This window comes from Artemia sp. Qi Xiang Cuo, chromosome 21 (genome assembly GCF_049724085.1).
Source record: "Artemia sp. Qi Xiang Cuo chromosome 21, ASM4972408v1, whole genome shotgun sequence".
NCBI lineage: Eukaryota > Metazoa > Arthropoda > Branchiopoda > Anostraca > Artemiidae > Artemia > Artemia sp. Qi Xiang Cuo.
This window is the reverse complement of record NC_142814.1, coordinates 31,032,625-31,057,294: the sequence shown is the minus strand read 5'-3', so window position 1 is coordinate 31,057,294 and position 24,670 is coordinate 31,032,625. Positions and strand designations below refer to the sequence as shown.

At 35.4% G+C, this 24,670-nt stretch overlaps 1 protein-coding gene across 3 annotated transcripts in view; it reads right to left on the bottom strand.

The window, feature by feature from the left end:
• LOC148939447 (GPI ethanolamine phosphate transferase 3, catalytic subunit-like) overlaps positions 1 to 24,670 on the bottom strand; it is an 83,635-nt gene that overhangs the window by 39,029 nt on the left and 19,936 nt on the right. For all 3 annotated transcript variants that reach the window (XM_089106532.1, XM_089106533.1, XM_089106531.1), the window contains exons 2-6: positions 21,381 to 21,671; positions 16,522 to 16,721; positions 10,120 to 10,332; positions 8,549 to 8,720; positions 2,783 to 2,923 (exon numbers count right to left, since the gene is read on the bottom strand). In XM_089106532.1, the coding sequence (XP_088962658.1) occupies positions 2,783 to 2,923; positions 8,549 to 8,720; positions 10,120 to 10,332; positions 16,522 to 16,721; positions 21,381 to 21,662 (1,008 nt within the window). In that variant the 5' untranslated portion in view covers positions 21,663 to 21,671. The remainder of the gene's footprint in view (positions 1 to 2,782; positions 2,924 to 8,548; positions 8,721 to 10,119; positions 10,333 to 16,521; positions 16,722 to 21,380; positions 21,672 to 24,670) is intronic.

Sequence of the window (24,670 nt, the reverse complement as noted above, 5' to 3'; positions counted from 1 at the left end):
TTTTAACTTTTAAAGATTAGGACTGTATTCTGAAACTAATTTACATGGAAACTGAATTAACTAAATTAAAGAACTAAAGGAAAAATCGGGCTAAGTTATATAAATTAACTGATAGTTTCATGATCTTTAAAGCATAATTATATTTGCATTATCCTGTTTGGTTGAAAAAACTACCAGATTCAGTACTTTTGATGAATTCGGTTAGTTTTCACTTGAAGCAGCCCCCAGACCTCTGAAACTACGATTATAGATTGATTTTCACGGGCTTCATTAGTTTGAGTCACCGATTGAAGCACACCGATTTAACACACAAACTGAAGGTAATCAAGCACGCATTAAATCTCTGACATACAGAAAAAACTGAACGAACAAAAGAAAAAGGAGGTCCACTCATGGTTCTAACATATGGAGACCAGCCTTCAAGAAAACAAATCCCGATCCACAAAATCTCCATATTTTTCATATTTCCTTTATAACTTCTCATGTTAAAAAAAATTACCTGTTCTTAGGTTGTTTCGAATCGCCCCCCCCCCCCAGCTTCTTCAAAAACAAATCAATATCTACGCGCCTGGTAACAAGTCAAATATTTTCTCGATTTGGGAGCATTGAGAGTACAGTGCTCTTGAATCCTAAGAAACTGGGAAAATAAACATAAAGATTTGTTTCTGACATTAAGCTGTTTTGATTTGGTGAGAGGGTTCGGGATGTCTAATCTGTCATAAGCTTTTTACTCCATCCCTAATCCCAGAAGGGAGACCCTACTCACGTGGTCTCATAGTGGGGTTAAGGTTGACTTTTTACAAGTTTGCCTAACCAGAACCCCGACTTCAAATAACGCTGCAGAGCGACTTTGAGATGTTGCGCATCTTGATGAAATTATGGCCCAGGAAACACCATAGCATTTTTTTTACCTTTGATGATTCTTCTGGGTTTTGTTTGTTTTGGTAGACCTTTTTTGGGCTGGATAACTTCTCCTTGGTTATGCTATTTGTTGTGAGTTGCCTCCCCAGCGTAATGTTTGCATGCATGAATATATAATAAATAGGAAGTAATAGCCTTGAGATTGCTCGTGCAGGACGCTGATTCTGATTGAAAGAAGAGCATCGCCAAGTGTAAAAAAATGTAGTGAATAGATGGGCCAAGAGTTGCACAAACCCTCCATTCAACTGGAGGTCAATGTCCGTTTCTAGTGCGGCTTAAACACTTCGTATAGGCTTGAGAAGTTATTATTCCCTAATGTGCAATGGTTGAGATAATTGCTTTCCCGTAGGCCATAATAACTTCAATGATTTAAACAACATGAAAATTGCGACATGGAGTGTTGTGACAGTGAAAGACAACTATTGTTCGTGACGTTTTGACTGACCAATGCAAAGGTTCTGAACTAGACTTGTTTTGAGTTTCAGAAACTTATCTCCCAGGTTAGGAACAAGAAATAGGGCGATATAGAATTTCAAATAAATCAGCAATACATCGAGATATAACCAAAGGTGTTCGTGATACAGTGAATAAGATCCAGTGTGCTCGAAGCTTCAACTTTTAGAACACGAGAAGGATTATGCAAATAAAAAAATTGACAGAAAAAATCCTTAACCACTCTACTCATAGCTTATCTTATAAACTGGTAAGAAAAGGTTAGAAAATTGAAAATGGAGTTTCTCGAATGTCATCAATATTTATTAGAAGACTAAGAGAAATTTTCTATTTCAAAAATAGCTCCATTTCACATGTTGGGTCCTTTGACCTGAGAAGACAATTTTAGAATTCTGTCCAAAAACGAAGTAAAACACTTGATAGAAAAAAAAAATTGGTACGAAAAAAGCTTAGGTTTTCAATTTTTAATATAACTTTTATGCCGAGTAATTCAACACCATTGGCTATACAAGTTTCTGATTTTAAACAGAATAAGGTCGAAATGCCTTCTTGTTTAATTTCACAAAGAATAGATGATGATACGAAACTAAATTTGGAAAGAAATGTGGAAATAAATATGAAAAATTTGAATTAAGGAATAATCAGAGCAAACAGTCAAATATTTAGGCTGTAGAGCTAACGGATTATCTGGGCTCGGAAAACTGGGTAGATTCCGATCCAGAATGAAAATATAAATGACGGTCATTATATCATGGACAATCTCAGCAATGAATGCTGATGAAGACCGCACTGCCTTTCCATCATACAAAACAAAAGAACATAACGAGGAAATTTGTGAAGACAGTGAATAACACAGAGAATACAATCTAAGCGGATATTTTCGCTATATATGCAACAGCCGTCATAAGCAACAAATATACAACAAATGCAAAGAAAATAAACTGCGGGGAAAAAACCTCGTTGATACAATGAATTTTAAAACTAAAATCATAAAATAAAATTTTGAATGATTTATTCCCAAAATTTTCGAAGTTTACTTCCTCGTTACCTTCTCTCGTTTTGAACAACCCTAGTAATCTTTGTGGAAACCCTTGGATTATAGTGTTACATAGTTCTTGGATCATGGATCATTCCATTCAGAACTTTAAAATATATAAATTAATGATACTTTAAATGTATTATGGAGCAAAACAAATTGAAAAACTCTATTGTTTTTCTTCTGTATTTTCTTTTTTTCAGGAGATTTTTTGTCAAAATCATGCTTAAACTCAAAATTTGTCTAAAAAACTCATATTGAACGATTAAAAGCCCTTCCCCACTTTTCTAGTTGTATTTTGAATTTTTCCTAATAAGTAATTATAAGGCGCGGCGTACCTACTTAAAGCTGTAAAAATACATGGAAGCTTACTTGGGCTATATTTTGATTCAGTGCCAAAGAATAGAGTCGGTCCTTAGGTGATAATGGTAAAAGTCCTTTTACAACCCGGCCAATGTTAGAAAAAGGTATTGGAATACCAACAAGTATTGATAGTGTGGGTACCAAGTCCACCTAGAAAATAAGGGTTCCTAATTATTGTAAAGGTGTCAAGTTTTAGCTTTGCAACACCAGCTAGAAACATGAAGAAAATTCACCATTCTTTGGAGTATTTACTACTACATTGAAGCTCCGTATTTAATTGAATTTACAAGCAATTTCAAAAATGAGTTAGATTTTTTTTTATGCTTTAAAGCTTTTAATCCTAATCGTAGGAAAATACAGGTCAGTTTACCATTGGAGGGTGTCATGAACAGGATTGTCACCCAGACAAATGTTCAACCACCCAGTTGTTAAAATATACAATGCTAGCCCGATAAGGAGCCAGATACTGAAAAGGTATCAAATTTACATTTTCCAAAAAGATTATTCACGTCAAAGCAGACTTAATTTGTCAGAATAAGAACCGAAGTTGGTAATAACAAAGAAGAAAAATGGGAGCCATATCAAGGCAAAAAGCATTAGCATAGATCAGAAAAGAATGCGCTCCTACTGAATCGAAAGATTTTTCACTTTTCAGAAGGTTACCATTTCTAGGACAAGAAGATAAAATCATATGCTACAAAGAGTGAGTTCAAAACCCGTTCGTTGAACTGAATTTAAAAGGAAGATCAGCAAGGCAATGTACGTTCAGTCACACTTCGATCAACCTCATCTAGAATATCCTGATCATTCTCACTTTGAGAACAACTTAGCAAACAGTTTTTGGCAATTACTTTACTTTAAGTATGTCAAAATGTTAGATACGAGCCTTAGGCGCAATAACGCCGACACATTTTTCAAATATTCAGCTAAAAGAAAATTAACCAAAATGGTTATCCCCGAGTTCTAGAAATGACTGCTAGTCCACAGTAAAGGCATAAAGGTCTGATGACAAAAACCTGCTAATTGTGCTGCTCTATTGGCAGCTAATGTGTCTGTAGTATTAGAATAGGACCTAACTTTATGAGTAAACCTTATATAACTTAGGCAGTTTTCTTCAAAACACGTTTTTTAGTTGTAACTTATTAAAGGAGTCGGGAAAAGGGTGCAGACAAGAGAAAGGAGTATAAACCTCCTTCAAGGATTTTTGACCATTGAGATTAAAATGGTACCCCTGTTACGCTTCCCAGTCTTTCCGCTATAGAAATGGCAGCAAAAACTGCCCTTTTGGTGCCATATCCAACTTCATTGTGAAATTGTTAAGGCAAGCTTAAAAAGTATATAAATATGAGCAATAGCTTTTAAACGAGCCATGAAACAATTCTCTACAATCTTGCCGTAGAACGCGAGCCCTGGTGAAAGAAAAAGGCAATAAAAAAAGAAAGGAAACAGAACAGTGATAAGGAACTACAAAAACGATTTTCCTTGTTTTTCAAGACAGGAGAAGGGAGAGGTGAGAGCCTCCGATTTAAGATTTTGGCCTAAAAAAACTGACTAATTATCTTAGAGTTTGCATTTTCTGGTATTTTAGCCCTCTTAACGCGAAAATAGACGTTCTGCTGAGCAAAATACCGGAAAACAGCACTTTGTTATGGCACAATCTCTTCAAAATATGCACTCGATATTGAGAATTTCCTTCCAACTACTCTCTCTCTCTCTCTCAATATTCTACCACTACTTGTTCGATACGATCACCCCTGCTAATAAACAAAGAGCAGGGCACATCAGTGCTACACATACAACAAGCGATTTTTCGTTTTCGAGATGGGGGATTGTTATTCTCCATTGAAGAGTTTGGGACAAAAGCGATACCAACGGTGCCCTTTCCATTTCGATCGGAATTCACTATTGAGGGTTTCTATTTTTTTTATTTTTTTTTTTAATCCACAAAACTTTATTTTCGCAAAAACCTTTAATTAACATAAAGCTCATTATCATTTAAATTTTTTGAGGAATCAAAACCCAGCCTTTTCAAATAGATAAAAAAAAAAAATAAACCTGATTAGTTAATTATAAGCAGTATGTCCGAGAAAAGGAAATTTTTTTAGTCATGTTTTTATCTCCCCAAGATAAAACGGACGGGAGGTAACAAAACGATAAAAAACCGTAAAGAAGAGAGAAACAAAGATAATAACAAGCAGTAAAACAATACAGATTACAATGCAAATATTTCGGTCAAGACATCCGCTTGACCGTCTTCAGTGCAAAATAATAACAAAAAAAAATACAAATAAGAATCCAAAGGATAATATAAAAACCAAATCTTAAAACTAACACAAAACTAAAATAGGGAAACCCTCTCAAAGCAACAGTAAAAGGACAACTGAATAAAATATACAATACTGAATGGCAATTCAATCTTTCAACTACATGGAGCATTTTTAAAAGCTAATTGTTTAACAGGTATGATATTATCAGAGATTAGGTCGCAAAATATGATTTTATGGATTGATATAAAAACGATCAGAATAAATAAGTTCATTATAAATGGGGCTTAGATTGGTTTATCCAGTATCTCTATTCAGGGCTACCCTTTGGTGAATGTGCTTTTTATTTAATGTGTTTTTTTCCTGATCTTTAACAGGGGCAATAATGGAGGCGTTATCAAATAAAACAAAATGGTGTGGGTTGTCATAGACGTGTTGAGTCAAGGCGGCATCAAAAGTCGCAGGTCTTTCACGTGGCCCCATGGCTTTTTCGATTGAGGACCTGTGTTCTGACAACCTTTCCCCAAGTTTTGTTGGCTTCTTCCAACATAGAAACACCTGCAAGAACAGGGAGCCTTATAAGCATCACTCCCCAAAATGGGGCTGGTTTATCTTTGCTGCAGTTGAAAAAGCTTTGCATTTTATTAGAATTTATAAAAGTGACATTAAGGTTAGGTTTTTTTTAGGATTCTTCTCAGTTTGTCACTCAATTTAGGAATATAGGATAAAATAGTGAAAAGTTTCTTATCACACGCCAAAGGGATTATATCAGTTGGGGGTCGTGGAGTTGATGCATCCTTTTCTGCCTTTTTTTGTCTTTTTTCTATGATGGATTCCAAAATTTTATGGGATATTCATTACAAAATGAAATGTCCTTGAGATAATTCAGTTCTGGGACTATATGAGCTCCTGAGCATATTCTAATTACATGATCAACCAAAGATATAACTACTCCTCTTTTTACGCAAGGAGAGTGGTTGGAAGAGAAATTCAAATACCTATCATTATGTGTAAGTTTTTTAGAAATCAAAAACTCAAGGTTGAGAGATCTATCGAAGATTAAGACGTCTAGAGAAGGCAGCTTATGCTTATCCAAAGTATTAAGATAAGTCAAAAAGGAGTTAAGTGACATCTCTCCATGATGCCACACGGAGATAACGTAATCCACAAACCGGCCCCAGAAACAGCGTTTCGGAGAAAAAATTTTCAAAGCGGAGATTTCAATAAATTCCATGTAAAAAAGTTACCAAAAAGATGAAAGGCTAGCACCCATTGGTAGACCCATAATTTGGGTGAAAAATTGATTGTTGTATCGGAAATATAAAGAACACCTTTTGCAAAGTTGGACAAGACCCATAATATTTTTGATATTTACTGTTTTGTAGTCCATTTGGTCAACATTATCTTCTAGTTTCCTTTGAAGAGCAAGTTCACTTTTTCTAATATCACCAGTAGTATACATATAAATAGCATCGAAACTGGCCAAAACTGTATCTTTTTTTACATCATGGTCTTATCTCAAAGACATTTTATTTTGCAATGAATATCCCATAATATTGTTGGACTCCATCATAGAAAAAAAGACAAAAGAAAAGAAAAGGATGCATCAAATCCACAGCCCCCACCAGATATCATCCCTTTGGTGGGTGATAATAAACGTTTCAATGTTTTATCCTATATTCCCAAACTGAGTGGCAAACTGAGAAGAATCCTAACACAAAATAACCTTAATGTCACCTTTAAAAATTCTTATAAAATACAGAGCTTTTTCAACAGCGGCAAAGATAAAACCAACCCCGCTTTGGGAGTGGTGTTACAGGGTTCCCTGTTCTTGCGGGTGTTTCTATGTTGAAAGAACCCAATAAAAATTGGGGGAAAGGTTGTCAGAACACAGGTCCTCAATCGACAAAGCCATGGGACTAAGACAAAGACCTCTGACCTTTGATTCTGCCTTGTCTCAACACGTTTATGACAAACCACACCATTTTATTTTATTTGATAACGTCTATATTTTTGCCCCTGTTAAAGGTCAGAGAATAAAAGAACACATTAAATAAAAAGCACATTCACCAAAGGGTAGCCTGAATAGATACTGGAGAAACATATCTAAGCCCCATTTATAATGAACTTTTTAATTCTGAACGTGTTTATATCAGTCCACAAAATCATATTTTGCAACCTAATAGAATCCCTGATAATATCTTACCTGGTAAGCAATTGGCTTTTAAAAATGTTCTACATAAATTGAAATATTGAATTGCCATTTGGTATTGTATTTTTATTCTGTTGCCCTTTCACCGTTGCTTTGAGAGGGTTTTCTTATTTTAGTTTTGTGTTTGTTTTAAGGTTTGGTTTTATATTATCCTTTGGATTCTTATTTGTATTTTTTTTTTATTTTGCACTGAAGACAGTGAAGCAGAGGTCTTGACCGAAATATTTGCATTTTAATCAGCATTTTTTCATGGCTGTTATTATCAGCGTTTCTTTCTTCTCGTAGTTTTGTCACGATTAGTCAGTGTGGTCTCAGAAATTATTCACAGGAGGTAACCCAGAAGTTCGTTGGTATTATAGCAGATTTGAAAAACTAATAAATCGATTTTAGGAGAAGGGACGAATATGAAATAAAACAAACACAATAAAGTCGATTTTATGAAACTTGATGTACCTACTATTGGTCACCGATACCATTTGAGGATAAGAAAAATTTTTTCACCTTCATCATAAAGAGCAACTTGTACAGACTTGTACAGGAGAACTATATAGCAACTGTAGCTATGATTAGGAATTTCTCTTAATTTTTTTCTTTTAAAGTTTCTCCGAGTTTATTCTTCTTTTTTTCTTTACAGGAGCAAATCAATTGGCCAAAAGATTATTACAAGCTCTTAAATGTCAACCTTTACATCTAAGAAACGTTCCAAGACTGATGTTTTAACCCAATTCATTGTTATTTATAGCACGTCCAGACTATCCATTTTCTGGAAAAATGGGACGGAAATCTGGAAATGTAGACAAGTCTTCCGTCCCATTTTTCGATTTTTTGGGCAGGAATAATCAGAGGGTCAGAAAATGAAAAAATGGGACGGAAGCGGTAATGTGGACAGCTTTTCTGGAAAAAAAAGCCAGAAGAAGGAGACGATTAGACACGATAAGTGATAAATAAAAATAGTTGTCTAAGATGGTTTTGAATAGAAAAAAGGTAAATTGTCTAACTGAGGCTCTAAATTTGTTTTCTATACGTTTTGGCTCAGAATAACACATTTGATGAGGATGACTGATTAATTTGTACAGATATTTTTTTAAAGTACCACCGTGTTTTTGAAAAAACCGCCTAGTCTGGACGACTATTCCTTTTTCCAGATTTTCGTGCCATTTTTTCAGAAAACGGATAGTTTGGACGCGCTATTAGGCTTTGAAATCCAAATTTGGTTTCAAAAGTAGCTAAAATTTAGCCCTTTCGTTTGGATACCGACCGAATCAGATAGTTATAATAATTTCTGTTGTTAATTCTTGCCTGGGGAATCTCTCTGTTTGCATCATTCGTGAAAGGGTGGCTGTTGCTATATGCAAACAATGCAGCATCTACTTCATCGTTGGTGTCCCCTCCATGATCCCCTGTTGACGTCATTCCATGGTCGCCAAATACAAGAAGTAGACTATTACGTGGGAGATTCTCCATGACTAGCCTAAAGTAGAATATTAATCGGATAGTCTATCAATCTATATAAAACTTTAAAAAAGGAACTATTACTGAGTTCATTCCTCGTCGCTAGTAATATTTCGTAGATGGCACTGAAGTTAACACAAATCCAGCTTCTAATCTAAGAAGAAGACGGTCAGAATCTATGCATAGCAATTTCACCAATGCATTAAAAGACATCATACAAAACCATTAGGTTTCGGTTAACAGCCCCTGTCATAATTATTCCACTAATAAATCAGTCCCATGAAAAGACACAGACAGGAAACAAAATTACTTATACAAACAGCAAGCTCCAAAAATTAACTGTCATTAATAGTAGTTTATTATTTGTTGTTACTGTATTTGCAAGACACTAGATAACACAAAATTATGAGGAATTTGCATTACTTATAGGGACGTAAAGGATTACAATTTTAGCCTTTTTTTTATATTAGATAAAGAAAAACAAGTTTTTTCAACTCAAAGTAAGGAGTAACATTAAAACTTAGAACGAACAGAAATATCACCCCACCTTCACGGAGAAATCCCCTCCCCACGGAAATATCCTCAAAACAATTCAATTCCGGTGAAAATTTACCCCGGATAATTACTCCACGCGTAAAATTGAGACGGAAAAGAGAAAGCAAGAAACATAAGAAGAATTTTGAATAGGAATTCTGGCAAATCCCCCCAGGGTCAAATCACCCCTGACTAGTTCACCCCCTGGAAACTTCCCCCGTGGAAATCCCCCAGCAGAATATTCACCGTCCCCCACCCAAAAATGTATGTATACTTCCCAAGAACAAATACATTGCGTAAACAATGGACAAATTTTATAACTTAAAGACCTTTCCCCTGGGGATGGGGGGAGGGCGTATGTAATATTCAAAGGCATAGTTATAGGGCCTTTCAACTATGATGAACAAAATGTCTATCTGAGAATTTTGAGCAGACGGTTTTGGGAAACAGAGGGGCGGGAGAGGGGGCCTAGTTGCCCTCCAATCAATTTTATATCAGCATAATAAGACGATTCTTTTGATATATCTATCTGTATCAAAATTCCATTTTTAGAGTTTCGGTTATTATTGAGCCGCATCGCTCCTTACTTACAGTTCGTTATCATGCACTGTTTGATAGGGCAACCCTGATTACAAGCATTTTAGGGGATAAATACCTATTTTTCGGTCATTTTAAGCTGAAAGTAATAAAAAAAATCTTTAATAAAAATAATAATTATATAACAAACGATTAATTATAATCGATGATCATTAACAATAATTGGGTTCTGGAACAGACCCCTGAAACAAGCCTGTTATAACTGACGTGATCCTTCTTTGCTTCATTATTGTTTAGCCTCACTTTTACAGTCTTTGATCTAACTTAAGTACAATATAACATTTTACCTTACAAATATATCCATTTCCTTAAGTTTTCTTTCCATTTCTTGATGATTCGGGCCATACCTATGACCAGCATGATCCACTCCAAGACAATGTGCTATAAGTAGTTTCCAGTCTTTTTTCTTCAATTCGTCAAAGATCTGACGTTCAACGCCTCTATCTACCGTGTCTAAGTCCCATACATCAAACGAAGGATAGGGATAGGACCGCAAAAACCTAAAGACAAAGACATGTGTTTCTTAAACCGAGAAATTACTAAGAGCAGTTTAAATATTATATTTTTTACGGATTATTTAAGCAAGACAACCTAAAAACACTCACCTATGAGTCGTCGGGCGAGAATCTAACTTAGACTCAAAAAAAAAACCTTGCTTAGTTTATCATAGAAATTACAGGGTATAATGGAAAAATTAGACTTTCTATATATCATTCGAGCTAAAAACAAAATCCTAAAAATTCCAGCATAGATATCCGTCAAAGCAAGAAATTACTATCTTTTGGAGGATTAAAAAGTGTAACTATTCTTGCAATGATATCATAGTTTATATTATATATTTTTGGTTTCATAGCCAAGTGGTTGCCTCATCTGTCTTTCACACAGTTCAGTAGGTGTATGGTTCAATATCCAACCTTGCTTATTTTGGCTTGTTTGATTATAATTTGTCAAAGACGTAAATTAAAAAAATCTATTTGTTTTCTTTCAAAAATTGTTGTATATTTTAGTAAAAGTTTAACAAAATGATATGATCAGTAGGAACCAGAGAAAAATACGGAATGAAGGGAAATAAAAGAGATAGAGAAGCATAGAAAAAAATACCGATTTATTCATTATTAGAGTTCTCCTCACACAAGGAGAAAAGAAAAACCCATTTGGAAAACATGAAAACTAACCTGAGAGAAAAAGTAAACATTTAGGACATGAGTTATGAACATTTAAGGTGACAAAAACATTATCGATGGAACCTAATTTTTGGCAGCAAGTAGCGTAATACAGCTAATGGTAATGATTTGATGGTAATGATGGTAATATGTAATGGTAATATGATGGTAATTTGATGGTAATATGGTAATGATTTAATAAGAGCTTTCTATGAAAAATCTGCAACTTGAATAATACATGAAAAATCCAGATTTACTCGTGTTACTATTCACAATACCCACTTATTGCTGTTTGCTTTTTATAATCACTCACACTAAAGTGCAGTACGCAATATCTGTATTTCAAGCGCAATATTAGCTTCACAGATTGCAAGAGATAGTGCCACTAAACGTGTTAGATAAGTGACAGGTTGAATTACACCCTGTAATCCTGGATAAACTGGAAAAAATAGGACAATTGATGGCATATTGCTGTTAAATGGCCATTTCTATACCCTATCATATAAACCACATCACACTCTGCGAACATTTTTATGAATAACTATCTAAATAGTTCTAACAGAAATATGGCAGGGCAAGAAAATGTTATATTTATGGTAAATTATATCTGGAAAAGTAGGAACCAGTAATGTTGACACAATCATATACAGCGCTTGTGGCGCTGAAACATATTTTCAAGGTTTTCTGTTATTTAAGATATAGTTTGATTAAAAAGCCAGGTATAAACATGGAAAATTATTTAGGTGGAGGGCATACAACAAGAAAAAAAACTTGAACACTCCTTTTAGGCTAAAGACAGGATAGTTGGTGAATAAATAGGCGCCCATAAGGGAGGGGGATAAGGGGGGATTCAGTCCCCCCCCCCCGGCTGAATTACGCTGCCTTATATTTGCATTAATTTAAAAAAACTTTTTCCACAAAATAAGTTTTTCAAAGAAAAGTAAAGAGCTCCATTAAGCCAAAAATGGACAGAAATTAAGTCAAATAATCTTCCAAGCGCAAAACTACCACAAATCACTATAAAAAAATAAATGAAACTAACGAGCAAAAATTAACATTACTAGGGCTGACAACCCCCATGCCTTCTCAAGACCAGAACATAACTTAGGATTAGCAGAAAAAAAAAATGACCGTGGATTGTCAGTTTGATATACCTATAAACTCAAAACGAACAGAAATTATAACAAATAGCCGAGTCAAACTTAAAAGGAGCAAAAATTAACATTTACTAGGGCTGAAAACCCCCCATGCCTTCTTAAGACCAGAACATAACTTAGGCTTTACTAAAAAAAAAAAAAAATACCGTGGATTGTCAGTTTAATATACGTATACTGATATTTATTCCTTAAAATATAAAAAGGGTAAAAAAAAGTGAGTATAAAAAGTGTTTTACTTATTTAAAGTAAAATAAGTGAAAACATTTAAACATGTTTTGTTTTCAGTAAAGCGCAAATTATTTTCTGGTCTTGATAAGGCATGGGGGTTATCAGCCCTACTAATGTTAATTTTTGCTCGTTTCGAATTTGACTCGGCTATTTATTCTGATTTCTGTTCATTTTGAGTTTCATTTATTTATTGATAATGATTTGTGGTAGTTTTACGCTTGGATGATTCCTTGACTTCATTTCTGCCCAGTTTTAGCTTAATGGAGCTCTTTACTTTTTTTTGAAAAACTTGCTTTGTGGAAAAAGTTTCTTTAGGTTAATTTCTGTTCCGTTTTTTATTGACAAAGTCATTTTCATGTAAAAAATAATATTTTATATCTTTTCGTTTTTTTCTATTAAAATCCGTAGTTTGGCTTACTATTTGTATGCTGGGAGAAACTTTTTCAACAATTTTTAATCCTGACACAAATAGTATTTTTAACTTTATTTTATACCTGCTCAAGTTGACCGGAAAAAATAAAACTCAATATCATTCCCAGAAGATTCTATCTATGCTCTTTAACAACCTGGATACACTTACACTCTATTTATTTATTTAGATTTTAAGAGCAGAAGTAGTAACAGTAGCAGCCTCGAAAGCTTCAACTTAATACCCCCAGTCTCTCTCGCTGTATTGCCGAAGTGTCTTATTGGCAACCGCAAACACAATACTTTTTATTTAGTTTAAAGCAGCATTTAGTCATATAGCATAATGGGCCAATTACATAATTGGGGGGGGGGGGGGTGAGCATGCCTAATATCCCTAAGGACATAGTTGCTGGACCGTTCTTCTATGCTGAGCAAAATAGTTGTCTCAAAATTTTGACTGGATGTGTTTGGGAAATAAATCGGCTTGTGAGACGGGCTAATTGCCCTACAATCTCTATTTAATCTTAGAAAGGACACAAGAACTTATAATTTTGAATCGAATTAGCTTTTTTAAATGTTTCAAGGATATTTCTAGCTACTATAGAGTGGTGCTGCCAATGATATTGCTTACATGCCTTTTTGAAAACCTGCATGCATACAGTGTTTTCGTTTAATTGGAACTCCCCCTAAATAATTCCTACAAGTTTCACCTTAATACTCTTAGCATCATTAGTTACATTAACTATAGTGGTAGTACTAAAAGTATACACATAGTGCCTTCTGGCTAGTTCAACATCCCGACAACTTACTCTTAAAGGTCTAACTTAATAATATAAGTTGTTCTTGAGATATTGCTTTGTCTCCATTTTGAAAGTCCACACGCTCATAGTTTGTTTTTATTTAGTTCGACGTCCGCCTAAATATTTCTTATATTCGATTACTGAAAACATTGTTATATTATCTTTGGACTATTGGTTACAAAATGGCTATCTCACAATTTCGATCAACTGTTTTTGGGGAAAAGAAGATGTCAGGGAGGGGAGGGGGCTATTTTCTCTCCATCACGCTTGACTCTTAAAATGGAACTAGAACTATACATTTCCAATCAAATGGAACTCCTCTAAAGTTCACACAACCACCCCTTCATAAAACCCTTATATTCCCCGGGCACAACTTAGGACCCTTACCCCCATACTCTGGGTCAACCCCAAAGGCCGTGTTATGAGATCTTTCGACTATTTTTGAACACATGGCTATCTCAAAATTTTTATCGGATGCATTTGGGGAAAATATGACGTGGGGGTAAAGCTACCCTCCCATAAATTTGACTCTAAAAATGGCACTTAAACTTCTGATTTCCAATCCAATGAGCCCCCCTCTGAAGTTTATACGGCCACTGTTTCCAAAAAAACTTATATGCCCCCGGGGCATAGCTTACAACCTCCGCCCTGAGGACTGTGGGGGGGGGGGTCTCATCCTCAAAGACATAATATCTGGACTTTCAAACCACGCCAAACAAAATAACTATCTCGAAATTTTGATTGGAAGTGTTCGGGGAAGTGATTGACGTGGGAGGGGGGGGGCTGGTTGCCCTCCATGAGCTCTTTTTGAAGTTTCTATGATATTACTTTCTACAAGAAGTGCCCTGGCCTAAAACAAAATATATATATATTGTGCCCAGACCGCTCTTTGCTCAGGCAGCGCTATCGCACTGCCTATGATATTTTGTCTTGAGATTTCAACTATACAGCATTGAAATTGCCGATTAGACCAGGTAAGCCCCCTCCCCCCTAAAATTCAGCCTATGGGCACCCATGGGTGATTAATTAATTAAGTAACTTTAAAACACAGTATAGAATGAGCATTAGCAGGAATAGTATTTTATAGAAAAATTAGCAAGTCATATCTACATTGACAAAATATACGAGAGAACCAAGGAAAAGAAAACTGTAGTTAAGATACACATACGAAAACGAATAGGGAAACACAGGCACAAGGACTCAAAGAAAAGGCACGCATGCAAAAGTGAATAGAAAGGGGGTTATTTAATTTAAAAGAAACTTCATTAAATACATAGAGCACAGCTTTCTTTCAATATTAGAAAGAAACAGTGAAAGTTGACAAAATAGAGGAAAGATTGATTTGTTTCAATTTGTGAACAGAGAAGTACACTAAAGAGAGTATATCTAATGCACATCCAATACACTAAAAAAAATTCCCAGGTTAAATTTGACCCTTATAAATCAATTTATTTACGGGTATTTACAGCAATTATATTTTCTGAAAAATGAAAAATGTCATTTTTCAGAAAATATGTCTTGAAAAAAGACTTGAAAAATGTCTCTAAGCTCTATGGTTCCGTCTAGAGTCAAACCACGAATACAGTGTAGAGTCAAAACATAAATACTAGTAAATTCCTCATTGTAACGCTAGAATAATTCGAATCTTATTTCTTCTTAGATTCACCAATGTGTATGCATTTTGCAACATTGACTTAAGTACTAGTATGCTCTAAAAAATTACACTTTGGCTACTTAGTGATTTATTTATCTTATGGACATATCTTACTTGCCATAAGAATCCAAATATGGCCGCTCTAGTAGAGATTGGCACCAAGAAAGAACAAAGAGTTTTTATTCTACTCTCCTGGCTGAAAGAGTAGGTTCACATGCGTATGATGTAGGCAGAGTATAGATGGCAATGTGTGTATTTTGATTTTAAATATTATGTGGATACTTACAGGGATTATTCAATTGGTGAAATATACTTCCTTCTTCTTATGGTATTATATTTCGTTATTCCTACGAACATCCTCTGAATTCCCATCTCCCTCCCAAGAAGAAAGGTATTTCTTCTGGTACATGATTGGGGCTTAAATTCGTCGCAATGTAATATAAAGGAACCGTTTTGTCAACAAAGAGGTCCATAAAAATTCCTCAAGAAGTTTAAATACAGACAAACAAGCGTAAAGCACAAAGAGACAGCAGGTTGTCAGTGTTAAAAATATTTACAATCCTAAGCAACCTCTTTGACCATAAAATTATAAAGTTAAGGACTTACCCACGGTTATTCCCATTACTTGGTAAAGATGAATGAATCAATGTTCGTACTTCTGGCTTAATCTAGAATATCTTGGCCAATAGACCATGACTAATAATCTTTAATTCGAGCTTTAAAATAAGCCATGATAGCTTTAGGACAATTAAAGAGCCTTAAAGAACTTCCACATAAGTAGCCCCGAGGAAAATGTTTGCGAAAAGTATAATAACGTTCTAGGAGAACTGAAAATAATATGTCAAAATAAAGCTAAGTGAATATGGATCATAATTTTTCCTTAAGGAAATTTGATATTTTCAAGCGCTACAGCAACTTCTCTAAGACATCTTAGCAAATGCAAAAGTAGGAAATGAATACAAAGAATAATTTAAACGTTTCATCTATGCTGGAGTGTCAGCACTTTGAAAAAAAAATAGACCTTATTTACTTTAGTATTGAGCCTTCACGTTAGTACTAGTACTACCAAGAGCGGATCCAGGATTTTTGTTCGGGGGGGGGGGGGGGTTACTAATTTTCGACTCGGTTTTCGACTAATTTTACTAGTTTTTACTAATTTTCGACTAATTTTTGACTCAGTCAAAAATTTCGGGGGGGGGGGGGCTAAAACCAGGTAACCCCCCCCCCCTGGATACGGCCTTGAGTACTACCCTAAGTATTTCTCAAACGGCTAGATTACCTCCCAGGAAATATGGAATCCCAAGTGTCATCTCCCATTTGTACAATGTTACTCTTTTGTCTCAGCAATTGGTCAATGATATTGTCCTCACTGATCTCAGAGCCGCCAAAATTAAGTGCAGCCTCAATGAATGTTGGCAAAGTTCCAGTAGTCATACTTTTCAACCTTTGTAATGTGGTGGTCGGTGGATCTGCTACAAACTAAATACGAAATGTTCTAAAAAAACTTTCTTATACGTTTGTAGTTTTAATATTCGTACATAAACTTCAAAGATGTTAACTTAAACAAAGATAATTATCCCCCTCTCCCCCTTCAAAGATCTTTCTTTGACAGCATAAATAATTTACAATAGTCTACCGCCCGTATATGCCTTTTGATCCTGTTATTAATATTATTTCTCTAAATTTTGCATCGTCTTTGTCCTAGTTTACCGTACCCTTTTAACAGCTATACGTGTAACTGAACCTTCATGCAACTAAACCCTTAAGTAACTAAACTCCCGTTTAACTCAGCCCCCGTTCAACTTAACCTCATTTAACTGAACCATAGTTTAACTGAGCCCCCGTGCAACTCAATGCTCTTTCAACTGAACCCCGTTCGACTCAGTCCATTTAATTTACCCTCGTTCAACTGAACCCTCATTCAATTGAACCCCCGTGCAACTCAACTCTATTTAACTGATACCCAGTTTAACTCATCCCCATGTAGCTCAATCTCATTAAACTGAGCCTTCGTTCAACTGAGCCATCGTGCAACTTAACCCCATTTAACTGAGCCTGTGTTCAAAGAAAGAAACGAAGATATCTCTGATATCTCCAGTGTCAGCACTTTTACGGAATTCCCGAGAATATATTTCGTAATTAATTTTGGTGTTAATATGAAAATAAATAGTATCTATCATTAACGAATCAACTTTGTATTTGAATGAACATTTTTTAATTAGTAGTTTTTCATAACTCTTTTTTTTACTTTCCACTCGCAAAGGGGAGTATTTAAGAGGGGGATTTTAAACAAAATTTTAAGGGTTTTCAATCATGGAGAATCAAGGGTAGACCTTATATGGTTTCAAGCTTTTACACTCCAGAACTGACACTTAAGTCGCATTGTGGTTCCGCAAGGCATTTTATGATGGTGCTGCCATGACAAAATTATAAAAAGGGCGTAAATACTAGCATTTGCTTTCATATGACCTTAAACAGCTTACTACCATGTTCTACGATGCGCACTATTAGTTCTGGAGCAATATAACAGAAAAAAGGAGATTTATCAGCGTTCCCATCTCTTTTTCAAGATTCCCATATATCTGTTTCTGCAATGAACTTTTGCTACAAAGATAAATCTAAATAATAGCTGTCATTCCTGAATCAGCATTAATAGTAAATTTATCTCGCGAGACAGCGTTTTTTACGTGTTTTTAAGGTTTTGGCAACTACGGGCCGTGGTTTTCGCTGTACTAGGGTGCAGCTATTCCTGCAACCATGAAATTCAAGTGGGTTCTGGGCATGAAAAGTAACGCTACTTTTCAGATATATAAGACAGACAACAACAACAAATTGTTGTTGTTTAGACGGAGAAAGAATAGATTTGCGTTGAAGCAGCAAAGACTAAAAACGGCGGTTGAGCTGCACAAGGGTTCAGTTACACGGGTACAGAGGCACGGGGTTCAATTACACAAGCGTTCAGTTTTAATAGAACCCTTTCAACATCCTTGGTTTTGTTTGAGTTGTGTTTAATTGCATAATGGATATGCACGGAAGCTCATTTCTTGTTACCATTTTTATTTTGTAATTGGAGTTTTGATTACTCAAAAATGTAATCTCGAGGCTTTTTTCCCTTTCTTTTTTGTTGTCACTGTTTAAATTAAATTTTCATGTATTGTATCTAAGGTAGATCGAATAAGACAGAGAACACAACAAATTATTGTTGCTTAGACGAAGGAGAAATAGATTTGCCTTGAAGCAGCATAAACTAAAAACGGGGTTTGAGCTGCACAAGGGTTCAGCTACATAGGTACAGATGCACGGGGTTCAATTGCAAGAGCGTTCAGTTGTAATAGAACCCTTCAAACATCCTTAGTTTTATTTGAGTTGCGTTTTATTGCATAATGGATATGCATGGGAACTAATTTCTTGTTACCATTTTTATTTTGTAATTGGAGTTCGATTACTCAAAAATGTAATCTCAAGGCTTTTTCCCTGTCTCTTTCGTTGTCACTGTTTGAATTAAATTTTCTTTTATTGTATCTAAGGTTGATCGAAAGTGTGATTAATGATCGGATGAGCATGCAACTATGGCTTTTATGATGTGCTCTTTACGGTTGAATTGATATCTTAAACTCCGTAACGAGACTTTAAAGCAAAACTATGTAAGGTAAATCGTGGGAAGATGCTTACCTCTACCAATCCTGTGTACAGGCATAACTTAGTTTAGGATATGAAACATGAAATTGTGAAGATATAAATGAGGGATTAATTTTTGCTTAACAGTACAGGATTTTTTGGTCATTCTTAACTCAGCTTACCTTCTTTCTTTCTTTTTCCCTGATTTGTTTTAGCGGAATTTAATGATAGGCTGCTAACCTTGGAAACTAGAAGAGTCATATGGGTAGTCAGCATATGCACCAGACAAGAATACTCCAGAGATAAAAAATTCGGACATGACCAATGGGTTAAGAACTATCAGAATTTAAATGCATAGATTATCCATTTTGGACCATGCCAAAGAAAAGCTCTGATTTGTGCCATTTTGTGCAAAGCAGAAATTTTGGCTCAGGTAGAGCTAAAATGTTGTCGAATAGAGATTTTTAGATATTCTCAGTTTCAGAAATTATACTGGTATGCAGTGACGCATTCATCCCCAAATAATTAAACATTTATACAGTCCATAAAAAAATGAATGGCCATTATGTAGATAATAAAAGCAGTTTTTCTAAAAGTTGCACACACGCTATTTGGGGGAGGAAGAGGTGAGTTGATTTTTTGGATGGGAAGGGGGTGCCCGAAGTTTTAAAAAGAGTACTTTTAATGTCAAACCCTCCGACTCTTGTGAGAGCTCCTTTGGATGAACATGGAGGATAACTTAACTTGAGGAAGAATACGTTTTGACCATGTATGCACTATGAATTCTATAGGGAGAGCAGATCTCATCTTCATGCAGAATTTTTTTAATGAACCCAAATCATAAATTGATATTTTGTGGTTAATTTGAATATTCAGGGCAGTTTTCATAATGCAATGACCCAAAAAACAAGGCAATTTAATAATATTGTATTTATCTAATGCAATCTAGGAACACTTTTTACATTGCCAGTCATTATAAAGACTGCACTCACTTCTCAGGTTATTTAATTCATTCACGGCAAAGCTAATTCTTTGGCAGAGCTAGGTATAAGTAAACATAACAAGGAGGAGATACTGTCACTTGATTGCGTAATTTGTCAGTAAAAATTTATGCAGTTCATGTCAATGAGTGTTTACATAGTAAATACTGTTTAATCAGTTATGTTAACAGCAATAAAGCCTTGCATAGATGCATCCCAGCTACTAAAGGAGATTTATTTGATCTTTTTATTGGGATAGGGAGTGACTGAACCCTCAAAGACAGCATTTCTAGGGCCAAATTTTCAATGTTGCATAAGATGTCAGTTCCAAAAATACAAACTCCCTGTAAAGGAGCCTTTTATCCCATATTTAGATATTTTAATTGTATTGTATAAAGATAATACAAGTTAATGAGCCATTATCTTCAGGGCATAGTGATACAAAAGTTAAACTTTAGTGTAAAGAGCAGGGATTTGAGGTGGGACATTTATCTAAGACTTATTTATCCCAAATATGATATTAGAAAAGAACACAAAGTAAATATACAAAAACAGTTTTCTTAAATGAAAGAAAACAACAACAACCAAACTAAACACTAACAGAAAACAGAAATGAAGGGCTCCTATTTGTCAACCCTGTCTCTTTACACTAGAGTTTTTTTTTTTTAGTAGGATATTTCAAGAATAAATGTTATTCACAAGAGCAATGCAATAGAAAGTAAAATTTATTTCATCAGACAGCTAGATGAAATAATTGCCTTGCTAGATTAGAATCAAGGCGCTTATTTATTCATATTTACTTTCAATAGTACAATTTAATGTTTAAAATTGTTAAGAGGCAGTCAGCAAATAAGACACAGGATTCAAAATTTAGCATAAAGGGCAAGAGTAGAAGCGGCACAAGCCCACCTCACGCACGGAAATTTACATTTGTCTGGTTTCAACGTTGCCTTTAACTTTCATTTGAAAAAAAAGAATTCTAAAATTCCAGATTAAAAAAAAAACAGTCAATATTGGGTTAGATTTTTCAATTTTTAATTTTGCTAAAGTTTGATGTTACTTTTTTAAGAGACAAAATGACAAAAAAAAATTTCCTGTCCTCAAAAGAAAACATAAATTTCAACAGACTTGTGAAAGAAAAAATTCAGTACTTGCATTGTTAACATCAACTCATATCAAACACACAATTGTTCTATGGTAAGATTTTAAACTGAGCAAAAGTCAAGTATCCTAATATTTTGAATGGTATACTATTTCATTTATGAATAGTAAATCGTTGTCATCTGAATTTGATTCTTTGGTTTGGTTGTTGTCATCTGAATTTGGTCAAATATCATTGATTCAGATCGTGGGTTGTATCTAAATGCTTTGGATGTAACTTATAGTCTGCAAACTGTATTTTTCCCCCCAATAAATGACCCAAGGCATAACTACAGAAATAAAAATTTATTTCTCTGCTTAAGAGGTCCTCTCTGCTTTTAGTATATTTATAACTTCTATTACAGGACAATTATATGAAACAAAGATAATAAAATCTTACCTTATAAAATCTTGAATGGCTGGTTTTCTGTTTTGAGAAAGTGTAGACTTCAGTAAGACCAATGGAGCTTATGAAATCATACTTCAGGGCATCTATGATAAGCAAAACGACTTGATCCCACACTGGATTTCCATGATCTGTAGATAAGTTATTAGTATCAGGAATCAAGACTTTTTGCAGCAGAAATCCTCTGCAGAAAAAGACAATGCCAAATAATGCCACCTGACATGTGAGAACCAAGCTTAGCCACAGGCTTTGGTTTCTTTTAGATAGTATTTCCATTGCAACAAGCTAGAAGTTAAAAAAATAAATCTTGATTGTTTCTATTTTGATTGTTAAAAAGTTTGTTTTGTTGAATATTCCTATTAATGCTATTATCTCACCTAATCTTCAAGTCATAGGTACTGAAAATTATATAATTTTGGCAATTTGAGCGAAATTATCAGGTTTTAATGGTTGGACTATCCAGTGTGTGCCCAAATAAATACTCGGGGTAAGTTCAAGCTAATTCGAGCACAGTAGGATTGCTTCGGCCAATAGTTCTTATGCATGGAGCTGTTCAAGGGAAAAGTAGATAATGCTATCTTGCAATGTGGTGAAGGCCTGTAAATCTAAGGGTCAAACCTTCTAAAACTAAGACAGTAAAGAAAATTCATTAGTTTCCACCTCTATCCCACTGAATCTATAGTTTCTGATTGGACCACCTCCCATGAAAGCTCTAAGAATACTAGGTTATTTTCATAGGGCCATCGCAACCCCATCTGGAGTGTCCTTGTTATGATGTTTCTCCCTTAGGGGCTATATAGTAAAATGGATAAAAAAAGAGGATAAAGATCTTCCAGAGCCATTGTTGGTGCATAGGGCGTCATATCGACGTTTCAATTGCTGGTTTTTTTTTTACAGTTTTTTTTTTTTTTTTAAAATTCCAACCCTTCAGGTCATTGTGTTTCCAAAAACAACCCTGTCAGTTGGTATACTCAATATCAGAACCCTTACCAAACAAAGGAACATGGACTTACTTCTGAGAGAGATAAACCAGTACAGCTGGGATGTTGTTCATCTATCCCAAACCAACCACCCAATAACTGGCAAAGAGAAACATGGTGATGTCCCCCTTATTCTTCTGAACATAATGATGGAAAACATTGGCAGGAAGTTGGCTTTCTACTTTCCAGAGAGACTAGAAGATCTCTGATTACTGTAACTTCATATATAAATGGCTTATGATGACCCTGAAAGGCTCACTTCAGACATCCACGTTTATGTTATGGACTCTAGCAGAGACAACAGAGTCTGAAAATTTTCTATCTCCAACTTCAAGGTCTAGTCGGTTATACCCCCCTAAAAGGGAATGATCTTTGTCATAGGGGACTTTAATACCACTGTTGGAAACGATTACAAAGGCCATATAGACTTGATTGTTAAATTTGGCCATGTACACACTACTCAAGACATAACCCCAATGTAACTACATGGAATTCCTCTGACGGAAGAACTCTAAATCTCATGCACCACATTCTTGTGTCTAAGAATTTGAAGTTGTCTATTATTAGCATTGTCCTGGTGGCTGGTGGTGACTTCAACAGTGAACACTTGCATCTTATGTCTAATGTCCAAAGTAGGCTTGAAATGGTTTGAAAACTGAATAGGAGCCTCCCCAAATTTCAACTAGATCTCCAGAGTCACTAATCAACCCAAACACCATAGATTGCAGCCCTGTCTAACCCAAACAGCCTAGATTAAAGCCCTACCCCACAGAATGTCAGAACTCACATCGACCTCTACACTAACTCACCTAATCTAAGAACATCTGAGGAATGAATGATGTCTAAGAATTATATTGACAACATGGTGACTAGCCGTACATCGACTGTCAGCAATGCTACTCTTTCCACACTAAGTATCAAAATGGCTGACCAAAAGCAATAGATCACAGACAAGATCATTCAACTGTCTAATGGAAAGCGCAGCCTCGCCAACAAGCAAGACACACATGCTGTGATACAGGCTTTAGGGAAATTTATGTGCTGTGTTCATCTTGCCTTTATCAAGGAAATGTGTGAGCAGTACAAAATAGTTTTCAAGAAAGGCAAAACATATTCCATGTAATGAAGAGAGAGGGAATTGGCTAAAAGAAGGATCTCAAGACATGCCCCATCTTTGACAAACAAGGCATGCTGCCTCTTTAACAAACAAGGCAACCAGATAAACTTCACAGGTGGAATGCACTCTAGATATCAAAAAAACTTTTAGCCCACCTCATCTATAATTAGAAATAGAATCAGCCACTATAGATCTAAAAGCAAATGGATTTGCTGGTCCTGACGGAATACAGCCAGAGTTTCTGTAAGTCAGCTGCTAACCCCTGCACACCTTCTTTAGCAGTTCGGTGTTTTCTACTCTTGTGTAGAAGATAATTCAGGAAAGCTGATAAAGCCAAGGATGATATCTATTGCAAGCAGCAGCAGTTGTGGCCTTCTGTTGCTGCATGTGATTATTTAGTTTTGTTGGGGACTTTGACACAAGACATGGCCAATCTGGCCAGACTGCAAGACAAGTCTTTGAAAAATTTGGCAAAGGCTGGTAAAACGCGCCTTGAAGAATTCGCTTGTCATCAACAATACCATATTTCAACATAAGCCTAGGCACCTTTTAACTTGGTATTTCAATGATGATGTCACTCAGGCCCAAATTCACTTCATTAGTGTGTGCCACATCTGGAGAAACTCTGTACAGGACTTTACGCTCTTACAACAGCACAGACAAAGGCTTGCAGTTTGGGTCTGATCAAGGCTTGTTGGTGCAAAAATTTTACTACATCTTCCAGCTCAGAGAAAAAATAGGCCTTCTTCAAAATTAGCAACCGACACGATAAAAAAGTTTGGCAGGCCCTCAACTTGGAACTGAGAAACTCATTGGACACACTCAATTCTGATAATAACTTAGATCATGATAAGAGATGGGAGACATAAAAACAAGCAATGACAGAGGCTGGCAATGAGATCCAGGCTGAGAAAAAATTAAATAATAGCACTGAATTACTGCTAGAGTCCTGTCAGTTGTCAGTGAGCAAAGACAAAAGACATGTGGCCCAAAAGAAGACACAAAAAAGCTATGAAGACAGGTCAAATGCTAAGTTTGTCTTGACTGCCACCAAATGTGGGAAGATGCTACCTTGTGGTTTGAGAAAACAGCATGTTCTTATGATACCTACAAGCTTTACCACATTCTAAAGGATTCCGTTGGTAAGAAAGCGGCTGTCTCAGAAGTAGTCAAAAACAGATCAGGAA